This window comes from Garra rufa, chromosome 11 (assembly GCF_049309525.1).
Source record: "Garra rufa chromosome 11, GarRuf1.0, whole genome shotgun sequence".
In the NCBI taxonomy this organism is placed as follows: domain Eukaryota; kingdom Metazoa; phylum Chordata; class Actinopteri; order Cypriniformes; family Cyprinidae; genus Garra; species Garra rufa.
In genome coordinates, this window is record NC_133371.1 from 1,857,199 (window position 1) to 1,874,292 (window position 17,094).

A 17,094-nucleotide genomic window follows, 5' to 3' on the forward strand; every position below is an offset into this window, starting at 1 on the left:
ATCTGCTTGTCTTCAGATGAACAGGAGTTACTTATCCAGCTGCCAGATAAGATGCGTCTGGACATCGCAGCAGACGTCAACTACTCCATAGTCAGTAAAGTGGCGCTCTTTCAGGTGAGTGAATGTATTATTTTCACTGTTTCCTTTCCTTCTTTTTTTCACGAACATATGACAAGGTCATATAGAGAGAGATCACTTTTCAACATCCAATTAGTTCCCAATGGATTGACTCTCTTTGAATACCCCATTTACTCTGTTGTCTTTGTCTCCTATTCATTCCAGGGATGTGACAGACAGATGATATTTGACATGCTCAAGAGGCTGAAATCTGTAGTGTATCTTCCAGGAGACTTTGTTTGTAAAAAAGTAAGCAATATGTACAGTATCTCACAAAAGTGAGTACATCCCTTACATTTCAGCAACCATTTTAGTATATCTTCTCAAGGGACAATACTATAGAAATTAAACTTGGATATATTTTAGTAGTCAATGTGCAGCTTGTATTGCAGTATATATTGCTGTCCTCTGAAAATTACTCAACATACAGCCATTATTGTCAAAATAGCTGGCAACAAAAGTGAGTATAGCAGTATGTTGTTTAACCATGCAAAGCTACATGTCCTATTCATCATGTTTATGTTTTTGTCTGCTTGACAGGACCATACAAAGTAGTGTATATTGTATTAGAGCAGTTAAAATTAAGTGCTTTAAGAACAATTCTCTCATACTGACCACTGGATGTTCAACATGGCAAAGAACTCTCTGAGGATTTGAGAATTAGAATTGTTGCTTTCCAGAAAGATGGCCAAGGCTATTAGAGGTTCAGTAACACCCTGAAACCGAGTTAGACTACAGTGGTCAGGCTCATACAGAGGTTTTCCAAAATGGGTTCCAATTGAAACAGGCTTCACAAGGGTCAATCAACGAAGTTGAGCACTCGTTCTGCACGTCAGGTGCAGAACCTGGCTTCAAAACAGATGCATAAGTGCAGCCAGCATTGTTTTAGAGGTTGCAGAAGTAGAAGGTCAGCTTGTCAGTGCTCAGACCATACGCCGCACACTGCAACAAGTCTGTTTGCATAGGCGTTGCCCCAGAAGGATGCCTCATCTGAAGCTGGCTCACAAGAAAGCCCGCAAACAGTTTGCTGAAGACAACCTGTCCAAGAGCATGAATTACTGGAACCATGTCCTGTGGTCTGGTGAGACTATAAGATAAACTTGTTTGGCTCAGATGGTGTCCAGCATGTGTGGCGATGCCCTGGTGAGGAGTACCAAGAAAATTGTGTCTTGCCTACAGTCAAGCATGGTGGTGGTAGCATCATGGTCTGGGGCTGCATGAGTGCTGCTGGGAGAGCTGCAGTTCATTGAGGGAAACATGGACTCCATTATGTACTGTACATTCTGAAGCAGAACATGACACCTTCAATCCAGAAATTAGGCAGAACGGCAGTTTTCCAACATGAAAATGATCCCAAACACACAGCCAAGATGACAACTGCCTTCCTGAGGAAGCTGAAGGTGATGGGGTGGCCAAGTATGTCTCCAGACCTGAACCCTATTAAGCACCTGTGGGGCATCCTCAAGCGTAAGGTGGAGAAACACCATGTGTCTAATGTCCAGCAGCTCCATGATGTCATTTTAGAGGAGTGGAAGAGGATCTCAGCAACAACCTGTGCAGCTCTGGTCAATTACATGCCCAGGATGATTAAGGCAGTGCCAGATAACAATAGTACTCACTATTTTTGCCAGATATTTTTACAATAATGGCTGTATGTTGAGTTATTGTCAGAGGACAGCAAATCTATACTGCTATACAAGCTGCACATTGACTACTCTAAATATCCAAGTTTCATTTCTATAGTATTGTCCCTTGAGAAGATATTATAAAATGGTTGCTGAAATGTTAGGGGTGTACTCACTTTTGTGAGATACTGTAATTTACATTTTTTTTTTTTTTGTCATTTACTGTACATGACTTACATGACTTTTGCTTTGCAAAAATATTTTAAAACCTACAGTAGTAAGGCTGTCTCAGTAAAGGTCACATCAAACAGCCACCATGAAAGAGCCTTTTATCTGTTAGCGTTTTGAACTGACTCTTGTCCCGCTTGCCTCTGCCGGTCAGGGTGAGATCGGCCGAGAGATGTACATCATCAAAGCTGGAGAAGTGCAGGTGGTTGGAGGGCCTGATGGGACAACAGTGTTTGTGACTCTGAGAGCTGGCTCTGTGTTTGGGGAAATTAGGTGAGTGGATTATTGAAGATACAACTTTCATACCTCATGTACTGGTGAGGTCATCTTATGTTATTATTATGACAGCTGAATTAAGTGACTTAATAGGAAAATTACTTTTTTATTGTAATATTATTAACATTTTCAACATTTAGAATAACTTGATGTACTTGGAAAAGTATTACTTTAGTATATTATTTTTAAAGTATGCAATATGTATACTGTATTTTCCTGTTTATATTTCCTTCAGCATTTGCCAAAATACGCTATATCCATGCAATGCACTCAGCTTGATCTTTCATGTTAAAGAGATATAACTTATTTACCCTCATGTTGTTCCTGTGTAAATGTATAAACCTGTATAACTTTCTTTTCTCTGCGGGACATGAAAGACATTTTGAAGAAAGTTGGTAACCAAAAAATTTTGACGACCGTTAAGATAGTTCTCTTTTATGTTCCAATGAAAAAAGTAAGTCATACAGGTAAGTACATGATAGCATAATTATCATTTTTGGTTGAACGATACCTTTAACAGTGATGAATATAGCATTAGCAGTTTTCTTGCAGAAAATTTTAGTTTTCTTCTTTTGAACAGAATACTCAAAGTTAAGACATTTCTGTTTCCATCTATGCACTTTCATGTGAATTTTCAGATATCACTTAAAATCTGATTGGAAACACCAAGATGAACATACAATCTTAAAATGCTCATGAAAACATACATGCTCAATTGAAAAACATTTGTGACCCTGGACCACAAAACCAGTCTTAAATAGCATGTGTATATTTGTAGCAATAGCCAAAAACATATTGTATGGGTCAAAATGATCGATTTTTCTTTTATGCCAAAAATCATTGGCATCAGAATTGTATATATTCTTAATTTTTGATTAGTAATATGCATTGCTAAGAACTTCATTTGGACAACTTTAAAGGTGATTTTCCTCAATATTTAGATTTTTTTGCACCCTCAGATTCCAGATTTTTAAATAGTTGCATCTCCACTAAATATTGTCCTATCCTAACAAACAATACATCAATGGAAAGCTTATTTATTCAGCAGTCAGATGTATTAATCTCAATTAAAAATACCCTTATGACTGGTTTTATGGTCTAGGTTTACATTTATCAAATAAATTTAATTCACAAAAGACTTGTGACTTTGCCTCAACAGATCATGTGACTGGATAACTGAACTAACCAGCACACTGATCTCATCGCACACCATCTCAAATGTAATTTTAATCAGATGCCTGAGCCAAAGTCTGTCTTTAAAATGATTTGGTATAATCAGCTTCTGTAATTTTCTCACATGATTGCATTCCCAAACATCAAGCATCCGAATACAAGACAACATGACAGCATTTGTTTCATTTGGCAGATTCATATATTTTGTAGGAAATTAGAGCCACAGGCTTCCCCAGTCACATTTTTATTATTGATAGTTTGCACTAGTTTCCCAGAAAGTGATGATTTTGTTCTTTTGAAGATGTGAGATGTAAATGGTGCTTTATTCACAAATGTTTATTAAGAAATTTGCATCTCTGACCATCCAATCTCTAATTGTTTTTTTGTGTGTGTGTGTGTCTGTGTGTGTGTTCATTCCATCAGTTTGCTGGCGGGTGGTGGTGGAAACCGACGAACAGCTAACGTAAAGGCCCATGGTTTTGCTAACCTCTTCATCCTGGATAAGAAGGACCTGGCAGAGATCTTAGTGCACTACCCCGAGTCCCAGAAGATACTGCGCAAGAAGGCCAAGTGAGAGGGATCAGAGCTGGAACCTCAACCAAGAGCCCCATCAATCCTTACACACACATACACACAAACACTTCATCCAGCGCAGTGGTCTGAGCCATTTACAGCTCTCTATCACACTCACAGATCTCTATAGATTAGCCGTGTTTGCTAAACATCACTGTCTCTGTCTTTCTGCTATTTCGGTTTTTCTCTCTACAGTACATCCTTCCATTTTGCGTTCTTCTCTTGAATGGAAAGAGGAAGTTTAGGGTTTAATTTTGTAATTAAGATACTGAAGAAGGTAATTGTAGTCAGACAAGAGTCGCATGATCCATTCACCCATGAGACCAGTTGAAGTTATGTAAGTGCTTGAGATCGTGATGTCATTTCAAACCTTACGGAGCTCCGCTTCCTGTTACAGTCTCAGCGATGGACATGCTAGCTTACAACTCAGCTTCCTGTCATCCTAATGAGTTTGTCTTCTTCCATAGGAAAATGTTGACCAAAGATAAGAAGCCTGTAGATGAGAAGGGCCAGGCTAAAGAAACGGGGGAGGTCATTTCTCAGCGGCCGGAGACGCCCAAACTATACAAGGCTGCGCTGGAGGTTGCCACTGGACAGACATTTGCCAAGCTGAAGGAGGTGTATAAAGGAGCAACTCTTGAGGTACTCACATCCCGTTATGATGCTTTAGGCCAAAAACACACTCTGAAAACATACAATAATTGATAATGTACTCACCCCCTTTGTCATCCAAGATGTTCATGTCTTTCTTTCTTCACTGGAAATGTTTTCTTGAGGAAAACATTTCAGGATTTCTCTCCATATAGTGAATATGTATGGTGCCCCCAATTTTGAACTTCTAAAATGTAGTTTAAACGAAGCTTTAAAGAGCTCTAAACAATCCCAGCTGAGGAAGAAGAGTCTTATCTAGCAAAACAATCTGTTATTTTTAAAAACAAATTGACTATTTATATACTTTTTAACCTTGAATGCTTGTCTTGTCTCGTTTTTGTGATGCACATAGTCTGTGTGATCTGGGTCAATACAGTTAGGGTATGTTGAAAAACTCCCATCTTGTTTTCGTCTTCAACTTCAAAATCGCCCTACAACGCTGTTTTTTGTATGATCGTATGATCTTCTTTCAAAGAAGTTCTTTGTATGTTCACTTTGTAAACACTGGGTCGGTACTTCTGCATCGATGTTGGATGATTTTGAAGTTGGGGAAGAAAACGAGATGGGAGTTTTTCAACATACCCTAACTGTATTGACCCGGATCATCACATAGATGAAACTAGACAAGCATTTGAGATTAAAAAGTATATACATATTCGAAAATAATAGATCGTTTCACTAGATAAGACTGTTCTTCCTCGGCTGGGATCGTTTAGGGCCCTTTGAAGCTGCATTTAAACTGCATTTTGGACGTTCTTGGGGTCACCATACATATCCATTACATGGAGAGAAATCCTGAAATGTTTTTCTCAAAAAACATTCTTTCTTCAGTCGTAAAGAAATTAAGACATGAACATCTTGGATGACAAGAGAGTGAGTACATTATCTGTACATTTTTGTTCTGAAAAGGAAACTAATTCTTTTAATAACTGTGAAAATCCACTATAAGATATGGTGCCTTTAGATGCATTGTAATAAATCAGCGACATCAAGCGTCATTGGTCCTGATCTGTCTTGAGACCAAAATGCATTTTTGTCAAACCTGAAGCGATGCATCCAGTCATATTTTGCATATATGCATTTGGAACATTTGATGCATATTTTTTTTAAATACATTTGGCATTTGATTGATTTTCAGTCGATCACAACTATAGTTCACCAAAAATGAAAACTTGATGTTTATCTGCTTATCCCCAGGGCTTCCAAGATTTAGGTGACTTTGTTTCTTCATTAGAACACAAACAAAGATTTTTAATTCAAACTGTTGCAGTCTGTCAGTCATATAATGGCAGTCAATGGGTTCCACGGCTTTGAGAGTCAAAAAAACATACACAGACAAAATCAAATTAAACTCTGTGGCTTGTGACGATACATTTTTAACAAGATACGCCTTAACACACGAAACAATTGGTCTGTGCAAGAAACTGAACAGTATTTATATCATTTGTTACCTCTGATCAATCGCAATGTCCAACTGTCCTGAGCGGGATCACAACAGCCGGCGCATGAGGTGTCGATGTGTTCTAGGATAGTAGATGCATGCACGGAACCAATCTGTCGTGCTTATACATCACTTATTGTTTACAAAGAGAGATTGTGGGTCCGACGGCTACTCAAAATGGTAATTATTTGTGCTTATCCTGATTGTTGCAACCAATTAAAAACTTGCTTGTGCAAGCTTATCCGGGAGTGTTGACTTTTCACCGACTCCCAACGTTTGAGCCTGATCGACTGAAGTTACGGTTGCTTGCTCTTCATCACCTGCCGACTGTTGTGAACACACTTAGTTGAACATTGCAGTGGATCAGAGGTAAAAAAATATATATAAATACTGTGCAGTTTCTTGCACAGACCGGTTGTTTTGTCTGTTAAGACTTCAATGTATCGTCACGTGCCGCAAGGTTTTCAATTCAATTCAATTCAATTCAATTCAATTCAAAAAACTTTATTTGTCCCCAAGGGGCAATTCACAATTGCCCCTTGGGGACAAATTTTAATTTGGTTTTGTCTGTGTATGGTTTTTTTTGGCTCTCAAATCCGTGGATCCCATTGACTGCCATAATATGACTGACAGACTGCAACGGTTTGAGTTAAAAATCTTAGTTTGTGTTCTACTGAAGAAACAAAGTCACCCTGGACGCCCTGGGGGTAAGCAGATAAAAATCAATTTTAATTTTTAGGTGAACTATCACTTTTATTACTCACCCTCATGTTTTTCCAAACCCATAAGATCTGGTTAAACTATCCCTTTAACATGAATAATTTGTTTGTGACCTCCTTGAAATCAGTGATAACAAGGCTTTGTTCTCAAGGCCTAACATAATCCAGTTTGTTGACATTTGACCAGTCACCGCCCTTACTACTTTTGTCTGTCCTGTCTCTTTCCCTCTAAGCCGTCCACTCCCGCCTCCGGCAGGATCTCCACAGCTCCAGTGCCCCCTCCCTCACCCATGCACCGCCGTTCACCCATTCCCCGGGCTCACATCCCAGATGATGATGACATGGTATCAGAGACCACCGACAGCACCATGATCATCCGCATGACTCCCCGCGTTGAGGGAGAAGAGATCCTCTCCGTGGAAGTCAGTCCTGGAGAGGGAGCGGAGGAGGAAGAGCCAAGCAAAACTGAAGACAAGTGAGAGGAACGAAGAGAGCAAGGACGAAGACCAGAGTAGAGACAGCCTGAAGAAATGCTCTGTGCATAAATCCCTCATCATGCTTTCTGTACTAGCGTCTGGGTGAAAGTCCTACACTTGCTTTTCAACCAGGTCAAGCCAAACAGGTTTTCAAGACTGTTGTGGAGAATCTTTAGGCTCCTTTTCAAAAAAAGACCCATGCTGTTAGTATATAAGCTTTCAATGGTTCTTCTAGTAAACTTTTCATAAAGCAAAGGCTTTGAGGCATTTGAAACATAAACTGAAAATTATACACAATATCTGAAGTACTTTTTACAAGGCACTGCTGTCACTTGTAGTTCGGTGCTTTTGGTTCTTTTGGTCTGGTTCAAATACGTAAATAATACACCTAGCCTTGGATTGCTTAGAATTCACACTGTCACTCTGTTTAGATGTCGTTTAGATGTCTTTGGTCCACTTTGGTTCACATTTCAGTCAAAACGTACTAGTGTTTACAGCTCATTTTATAAATTAGAATATTGACTGAACTAAAAACAGTCAGTGAATAATAATAAATGTGACCCTAGTCCACAAACCCAGTCTTAAGTATTTGTAGCAGTAGCCAAAAGTACACTGTATGGGTCAAAATTATCGATTTTTCTTTTATGCCAAAATCATTAGGATATTAAGTCAAGATCATGTTCCATGAAGATATTTTGTAAATTTCCTACTGTAAATATATCAAAACTTGATTTTTGATTAGTAATATGCATTACTAAGTAATTAATTTTCTCAGTTTTCTGATTTTTTTGCACCCTTAGATTTTCAAATAGTTGCATCTCGGTCAAACATTGTCATATCCTAACAAACCATAGACCAATGGAAAGCTTATTTATTCAGCTTGTATATTATATCAGATGTGTATTAATATAAGACATTATTATGTGCTATAACTAAAATGTTACTGTATTTTTAATTATGGAAATACATCATATAGAAATCATTCTGTTGCAAAAAACAAAAAAGTATAAGAAAAAAATAATATAAACATCGCTTTATGTTGTAACAGTGCTTAAATGTATATGCCTATATAATACAATATTGTGTGAAATCTATCATTGAGTAATCTGGAATGTATGCTATGCCTGCTTACACTGTGAGCATTACCTCAGTTATATGGAACCGAAAGTTTTAGTTATTCGTTTACTTATTGATAAACTTGCCCGGGTATGTGGCATAACCTGCTTTCTGGAATACCCCCCTTAGCCACAACATTTCCTGAACACTTCCTCAACTGCCATTGGCCAGATATTCGACTAGCCCCACCTCAAACTCACACCATTGGTTGAGACAGTGTCAGTGTTACTGAGAGAGTAATGTTCTAATAGCTCCACATTGTTTACATATTTCAGTGGAATCAACCTGTTGGCTCACCCATAGTTTTAAAATATTTTAACATTGAAACACAACACCTTTAACTTCCCTTTAAGGCCATCGATAGATGTTTAGGACTGCAGGGTCAGAACTCTCTGTAATGGAAAGTAATATTGAGTATTTTCCACAGCACATGCTGCTCTAATTCCAAGACTGCCTGCTGCTCTGCATCTTATTCCAACATCCTGTCTCTTATTGCCTTAGCGGATTCCCTGTGTACACACATTTACACACACAAGCATGTTGCTATGACCATGTACAGTTATTTTTAGTCAAACTATATGTTAATAGGATAGTTCACCCAAAAATGAACATTCTGTGTTGTTCTAAACCTTTTTTACTTTCCTTCACTGCAAACAATGCTTTTCTTACATAAAGTTTTTGTCTTGTTTCCAGCCAAAATATCTAAAAATGCTTAAATCAAGAAGTAAAAATTATGTTCTTGTTTTCAGAAAAAACAAGTCAAAATTAAGTGAGTTTTTGCTTGAAACAAGCTAAATAATCTGCCAATGGGGTAAGAAAAATAATTTTGTTTTCTGTTTGAAATAAGATTTTTTTTGCTTACCCCATTGGCAGATTATTTAGCTTGTTCTAAGCAAAAACTCACTTAATTTTGACTTGTTTTTTCTGAAAACAAGAAAATAATTTTTACTTTTTTAGATATTTCGACTGGAAACAAGACAAAAAATCTAAGTAAGAAAAGCATTTTTGCAGTGTTGTTCTGTTTGTCCCTTCAATTGAAGATAATGGTCACCAAATCAACTTGGGTGGGTAATTTATGGCAGAATATCCACTTTTGTGTGAACTATCCATGTTTAGTTGCATTAAATACACTTCAGCGTTGTATAAGCTGTGTGAAGGTGATTTTCATGCTTTATTGAATATAACGTCATTCCTTTGTCAAAAGACTTGTAAAAGTTACATGGTGCAAACACCCTGCTGATATTTCCATGTGCTTTGATACGTAGGTACTATGAGTACTAATCAATTCTGAATGATTTTTCAGTGTTTCCAGGTCAGTTCGTGCTGAACTGCAAGTGTGACCAGACACCAAATCTATAAATGGAAAGTTACTGCATACTTTTAATGTGTTGAGAATCATTTATTCACGTCTCAGACGGTGCTCATTTCTTCATAATAGGTTAGAAGAAGAATGGGCAGGAATTAGGTTGATTGCATGTAATAGCTAGTCTATTTTTGTACACAAAAACGCAGGCAAGTTTGCCTGAGCCCTGTGATGGGGCCCACTAACTACTTTAGTCCCAAGGGAGGTGGCCAAAAACACATAAAGATTTCATCCCAGGTGCTGTGAATTTAAACTGCAACTGTATGTATTTGGAAAATAATCGTATAAAAAAGTAAAACCTTGTAAAACAGGATTAAACGATCCTGGAAATCACTTGTTTGAATAAGACACAGACTCAGACATACTCACTGACAGGAAGAGCACAGGAAGAATGAGCAGTTTTTCATTGTTCCTTTCTTGCTCCACAAGACCAGAGACAGGAAATATGTTAAAGCGCGAATCTGAGGGACAATACTGGGTTTGCTAACTGACTGCTAAACAAGTCGCTTTACATGCAGGGGCTGTTAAAGGGATAGTTCACCCAAAAAAGAAAATTGTCATCATTCCCTCACACGTCCAAAGAGGTCCAGTGTTGTTTGACTTCCATTCTATTACATTAAACTAAAACATTCAGATATTCTTTAAAATATTGTTTTTTGTATTCTGCAGGGGAAAAAAGTAGAGCCAAATAGGTTTGAAATAACATGAGGGTTAGTAATGACAACAGAATTTTCTTTCTCAGACAAAATATTTCTTTAAGATGCTTCCATTTTTCCATCATCTAGTGAATTCAGTGAGCTGCAAAGTGTATGTTATATAAGCTGTTTATCTTGCTGTTTAAACTAGTTTCTGCCATAAATCAGGTATGACGATTATGATTAATGAAGGTTTTCCTAATGGATTAGTCATATCAGTTAATCTTATGTAAGACGGATGTCTGAAAACATGTCTAGTCCATAACATTGCTTTTATAATAGGCTGCACTCCCTAACGAAAATTAACCATGTTTTTTGGAATATTGATTACCATTTCTATAGCCACAGTTTTACTACAGATACCATGGTTAAACTATGGTTAGTGTAGCAAAACCATGGTTAATTTGTAGTTGCTATGGTTTAACTGTAGTAGCCATGTTTTGTTTTGTTTTTATAATAAAAACCATGGTTTATTTTCGTAATGTTGGGTAGTAACTGATTACATGTACTCTGGATTACGTAATCCGATTCCAAAAATCAAGTACTTGTAATTAGATTAAAATTACATTTCAAAATACATGTAATCAGACTACAGTTTCTTTTTTATGGATTACATGATTGCATATTATTCTCACAACAGCAATAAATTATTCATCATTCATCGGTTGTTTTTATCTTCTACATTTGCCTTTTTAAAATAGCCTATACTGCTTTTATACATTCAGAAAGTCTTCAAGTTTTGTGAACATTCACACAAAAAACAGTCATTAGTCGGGTGGCGACACAGGACCACTGGATGTACAAAGAAGTAGTTTAAAATTGCATCAACTACTGATGAACACATTGATTTTTTTTTTTTTTTCACTCTGTAGGTTATTTAACCATGTATTTCTATGTCTTTGAAAGGCTTTTGTCTTTCAAACACATTGAAAATGCACAAATTCAACTTTTTTGTCATCTGATCCTCGTATATCCTCTTCCCTGATTCCCCCTTAGATTAAAAAAAAAGTATTTTAATAATTAAGTATGGAAGAGACTGTAGATGGTTCGCACTCTGAAAAACTAGACAAAGTCTTTAACAAAAAGAATCAATTATTTTAATAGAGCAAGAGCAGACATTTCAGCCATCCAGCTATTCGCAATGCTCATAATGCTCAATCATAATAATTAAGTATCACATTTGCATGTTCATTGGTTCTCTGACGTTGATAAATGTTCACATGACATTTAGGTAAACAAATAAAATAATATTTTTTTAGTACGTTTTTTATTTTTATCGATTTTAAAATGATTTATTTTAATTTTATATTTTTTATGATTTAATGAATTATTAGCATTTCATTAAACTCATAAACCCCCTACAGTTCCTTGACAAACACCAGTTTGGGAAACCTTGACATAATGTAATGTTTAATGCACTTCCTGTTGTTAATAACAACAAATGGAATATATTTTTCTTACTATTTGTATTTGTATGTCGATATTGTACAAGATTATTCAATTTAAATCAATGTGATAAACGAGTTAGGTCAAAAGTAATCTTAAAGTAGTTTGATTACATTACCCAAAATGTGTAATGTAATGGATTACGTTACTGACTACAATTTTTGTCATGTAATTTGTAATCAGTAATGGATTACAAATTGTAAGTAATAAACCCAGCTGTGTTAATAATTAAATATCACATTTGCATGTTCACGGTTCTCGTATGACATGCAGGTAAACAAATAAATTATTATTTGTTTTTAGTAAGCGTTTTATTTTAAATGATTTTATAATGACTTGTTTTAATTTAACCTTTTTATGATTTAATTAATTATTAACTTTATTAACATTGAACACATAAACCCCCTGCAGTTCCTTGACAAACACCAGTTTGGGAAACCTTGACATAATATAATGTTTAATGCACTTCATGTTGTTAATAACAACAAATGGAATATATTTTCTTACTATTTGTATTTTTATATCAATATGGTACAAGATTAATTTATTTAAATCACTACGATAAACGAGTTAGGTCAAAGGTAATCTAAAAGTAATCAAAAAGTAATCTGATTATATTACCTGAAATGAGTACCCTGGTGAAAAAAAAAAAAAACAGCTAAAACCAGCCTAAGCTGGTTGGCTGGTTTTAGCTGGTCAACCAGCCTGGTTTTAACTGGTCATAGCTGGTCATCAGGCTGGTTTTAGAGGGGTTTTGGCCACTTTTCCAGACTGGTCAGGCTGGTTTTAGCTGGTCAGGCTGGGAAACCAACAGCTAAAACTAGCTACATCCAGTTTAAACCTAAGACCGGCCAACCAACCTAGGCTGGTTTTAGCTGTTTTATTCAGCAGGGTAATGTAACGGATTACATTACTAACTACAATTTTTGTCATTTGGAATCAGTAACGGATTACAATTTGTAGGTAATCTACCCAGCTCTGCATGTTTATTGAAGTGCTATACAACCAGGTCCAAAAGTCAGAGACCACTAGTGAAAAATGATTCTATTTTGCTTTCTTTTCTAATTTAATACCAATTTTACATTGCAAGTATGTACGAAGTTTGAAAATAACTTTTAGTGTTTTATATGGGCTTCTTTAAATTAAATAGGCAAACACTTGCGTATTGAATTAGTAGTAGTGCTGATTTAATCAGATCGATAGATAGTAGGCTATATGTGTATGATATAGAAATCTTATTAAAGCATTATGGATATAAAAGCACAAGTTGTACTCTATTAAAACAAAGGGTGTCCAACAACATGCCTCTTCATAATTTATCCGCAAACATGTTGAGTAAAATGCTTTTAATGCCATCTTTGGCCATTTCTAAATTAAAGACATGTATCCTATCTATAATTAAAGTTCTTTTAGTGTCTATTATTACACGTCTTCTGACCATCAGAAGGGCTGACTGAGAGTTTGAGTTAATGAGGGCTGAGAAGTGGCCTGTAGTTTCTAATAGGATGGGAAACGCGTTCATTTACCCTTGGCTTGAACAGGAGGAGCGTTTGCGTCACTGCAGTCAGCTGTGCGCGCGCGTCTCGTGCTGCATGTTCCACTCAGCCGTGTTTATCTTCACTTCACGAGAGACCACAAAACTTTAAACTCTTACAACTGTGAGATAAAACGCTGCTTTTCAACAGACGGATAGAAGAGTGGAATAAAACTAGAAGGAAACGGGTTAAGGAGGAAGAAACAGGGCGGAGGAAGGAATTTGGCGTGCTGGCCTGAGACGTAAGCACATTCTTTTACTTATGTATCGCACATGCTTGATACTTTACACTTATGTTAGTCCGCTATATAGAGAAAACATGAGGACTTTATACAATACAAGTGCAGGACACGTGCAACTGTCGCGGTTATAGCCAATTGTTTTTTCGTCAGTGCTGTCAGTCCTGCATACTCGTTTAATAAAGTAAATACAAGTTGTAGAACATCCTGAAACAAACTAAACATCCTGTTTATCCGGATAAAATTAATCGGATCTTTATCTGCTTACGTTTTTTCGAAGGAGAGGCGGTGAAAAAATTGAGAGAGTCATCTTTATTTTCTCTAGTCTAAAAAGACTAATAATATAATGTGCACAATTATTATTAATCGTTTATACGTGCTTAAACTTTTTAATATAAGCTATACGTTTTCATGGAATGAATGATTGACCGTTTAATCACGGTTTATTCAGCAGTATTTTCGGTGTATCAAAGTCCGGGTGTGCCCGGTACAATTCCAGCGGATGTTCCGTGAACTAGTCATCTTGTCATTTCGGACAAGTCTGAGTTAGACTGACTATTAAAAAGGCCGTGGGACACTTCTATTTCATAACTTCCTTAGTACCTGAAGTGGTTGTTTGAACGTCCTCATGTGTGAATGCTGCTCTGATAAATCTTTGACAAGAGGACAGCGAGTACTGTTTGTAAAAACGGTCCAGTTGTTTATGTCTGTGGGACAGTTCACCCCCAAAAAAGTAAGTAAATTCAGATAATTTTACTCACTTTCTTGTTGTTCTAAAACTATGAATTTCTTTATCTATGGTCTCTTCTGAAGCCTTAGAATAGCTGTGGATACAAACCTAAATTAAGTTATTTACTCATTATGTTGACCCTACTGTAAGTCTGTGGATGGTCATGAGAGAAGGCGCCATGTTCCAATCATGAGTGAAGATTTGTTTGAGTCTGGTCAATGAATTGACTGATTTCATGAAAAGAAACCATCAAAACGATTTATTCTAGAATCCAATTAATCAGAATCTCACAGGTTCTCTCATAGTTTTTTCGTCAGAAGACTTGGGGAAAATGGAATTTGTGTTGTTTTCAACATTTTATGCTGCTATTTGTGTTGAAAGAGTAGTTTACTCACCCCCTCATCCAAGATGTTCATGTCTTTCTTTCTTCAGTCGATAAGAAATTTTGTTTCTTGAGGAAAACATTTCAGCAATTATCTACATATAATGGACTTCAGTGGTGCCCCTGAATATGAACTTCCAAAAAGCAGTTTAAATGCAGCTTCAAAGGGCTCTAAATGATCCCAGCCAAGGAAGAAGGGTCTTATCTAGCAAAACAATCTGTATTTTTTTTTTTTAACAAAAAAACAAAGTTTTTTTTGGTTCAAGACCGTTATGGTACAGTATGTTGAAAAACTCCCTTCTCGTATTCTTCCCCAACTTTACATTGCTGCAGAAGTACCAACCCAGTGTTTACAAAGTGAACATACAAAGAAGCTCAAATGCCCTTTGCAAAAAAAGGTAAAACGGCGATGTAGGGTGATTTTGAAGTTGAAGAAAACGAGATGGGAGTTTTTCGACATACCCTAACTATTGACAAGATTAGACATAAGCATTTGAGTTTAAAAAGTAAATAAATTGTCAATTTGTTTCTAAAATGACAGATAATTTCGCTAGATAAGACTCTTCTTCCTCGGCTGGGATCGCTTAGAGCCATTTGAAGCTGCATTTAAACAGCATTTTGGAAGTTCAAACTTGGGGGCACCATTGAAGTCCACTAAATGGAGATAATTCCTGAAATGTTTTCCTCAAGAAACTCTTTACGACTGAAGAAAAAAGACATGAACATCTTGGATGACAAAGAGGTGTGTAAATTGTGTACATTTTTGTTCTGGAAGTGAAACTGACCGCATCCGCAGTGAATGCTCTTCGATACTATGTGACACATTTTTTTGCCATCTTGCACCATGAGCATTTCTGAATTATGTGTCATATTTAGTCACCCTCTGCAATGGTGCCAAAAAATGTGAATACAAAGGGCTAAAAATCTAATTTGATTGAGGGCCCTGGGCCAAAAGCAAATGTTGCATTATATTCAACTATATTATATTCAGCTTTATAAAATTTGTAACGTTATAACATTGTAAATAATTAAATTAAGATAGATCAAAAATGTACTGAAATGTTTAATTTGTAATTAAATTCACGTTAACATTTTAATACAGAAATAAAACATAAACCCCCGATTTCAGAGACATGGTTTAAAGGAACTCCACTTTTTTGGGAAATAGGCTCATTCTCCAACTCCCCCCGAGTTAATAAGTTGAGTTTTACCGTTTTGAAATCCATTCAGCCGTTCTCCTGTTCTGGCGATATCACTTTTAGCGTAGCTTAGCATAGATCATTGAATCCTATTAGACCAATAGCGTCACGTTCAAAAATGACCAACGAGTTTCGATATTTGTCCTATTTAAAACTTGACTCTTCTGTAGTTATATCGTGTACTAAGACCGGTGGAAATGCAAAGCTTCAATTTTCTAGGCCGATAAGATTAGGAACTACACTTCCATTCCGGCGTAATAGTCAAGGAAGTTTGCTGCCGTAATATGGCCGAAGCAGGCGGAGTAATATCACACAGCACATGTGCAAATGTTAAACTAGCTGGGAACTCATTTCTGATAATATTCCACCTGCTTCGGCCATATTACGGCAGCAAACTTCCTTGACTATTACGCCGGAATGGAAGTGAGGTTCCTAATCTTATCGGCCTAGAAAATCACAGCTTTACATTTTCCGCTGGTCTTAGTACACGATATAACTACAGAAGAGTCAAGTTTTAAATACAACAAATATGGAAACTCGTTGGTCATTTTTGAACGCGATGCTATTGGTCTAATAGGATTCAATGATCTATGCTAAGCTATGCTAAAAGTGATATCGCCAGAACAGGAGAAAGGCTGAATGGATTTCAAAACGGTAAAAATCAACTTATTAACTCGGGGGGAGTTGGAGAATGAGCCTATTTCCAAAAAAAGTGGAGTGTTCCTTTAAACCTAGTCTTAGACTAAAATGTAAGTCTGAGCTTTTTCAACTGAAAGAAACTTGCAATGACTGATCTTAAAATATATGAGTGTCTTTGTTTTGTCTCAAGATGCACACTAGTAATGTTTTTTAACAGGCACATTTATAAATATTACTTAAATGTCTTAATTGAACTATGGCCTAATCCTGGCTTAGGCTAAGGCCTGTCTATGAAACCGGGCCAAAATGTTGAAACAAACAAAAAAAAAGAAAGAAATGAAAATATGCTTCAATTACAAGTTGTTGTTTTTTTCCTCCTCTTTTTTTTTTATCTGAGATAGTGGTCACCAAATTAAAGGTCATTGGACACCTCTTCACCAGTGAAACCATATTTGCTAGAAATGCACAACTT

At 36.5% G+C, this 17,094-nt stretch overlaps 2 protein-coding genes across 4 annotated transcripts in view; both read left to right on the top strand.

Moving 5' to 3' along the window:
• The window catches only part of LOC141345126 (uncharacterized), a 49,835-nt gene extending 40,063 nt beyond the window's left edge, over positions 1-9,772 (top strand). For all 3 annotated transcript variants that reach the window (XM_073850011.1, XM_073850009.1, XM_073850010.1), the window contains 6 exons: positions 17-114; positions 283-366; positions 2,125-2,243; positions 3,843-3,989; positions 4,460-4,634; positions 7,037-9,772. In XM_073850011.1, the coding sequence (XP_073706112.1) occupies positions 17-114; positions 283-366; positions 2,125-2,243; positions 3,843-3,989; positions 4,460-4,634; positions 7,037-7,282 (869 nt within the window). In that variant the 3' untranslated portion in view covers positions 7,283-9,772. The remainder of the gene's footprint in view (positions 1-16; positions 115-282; positions 367-2,124; positions 2,244-3,842; positions 3,990-4,459; positions 4,635-7,036) is intronic.
• A 3,734-nt stretch (positions 9,773-13,506) lies between these two features.
• Positions 13,507-17,094, top strand: part of kifc3 (kinesin family member C3) — a 100,281-nt gene continuing 96,693 nt past the window's right edge. Inside the window, exon 1 of the mRNA XM_073850908.1 lies at positions 13,507-13,675. The gene's annotated coding sequence lies outside the window, so the exon portion shown is untranslated. The remainder of the gene's footprint in view (positions 13,676-17,094) is intronic.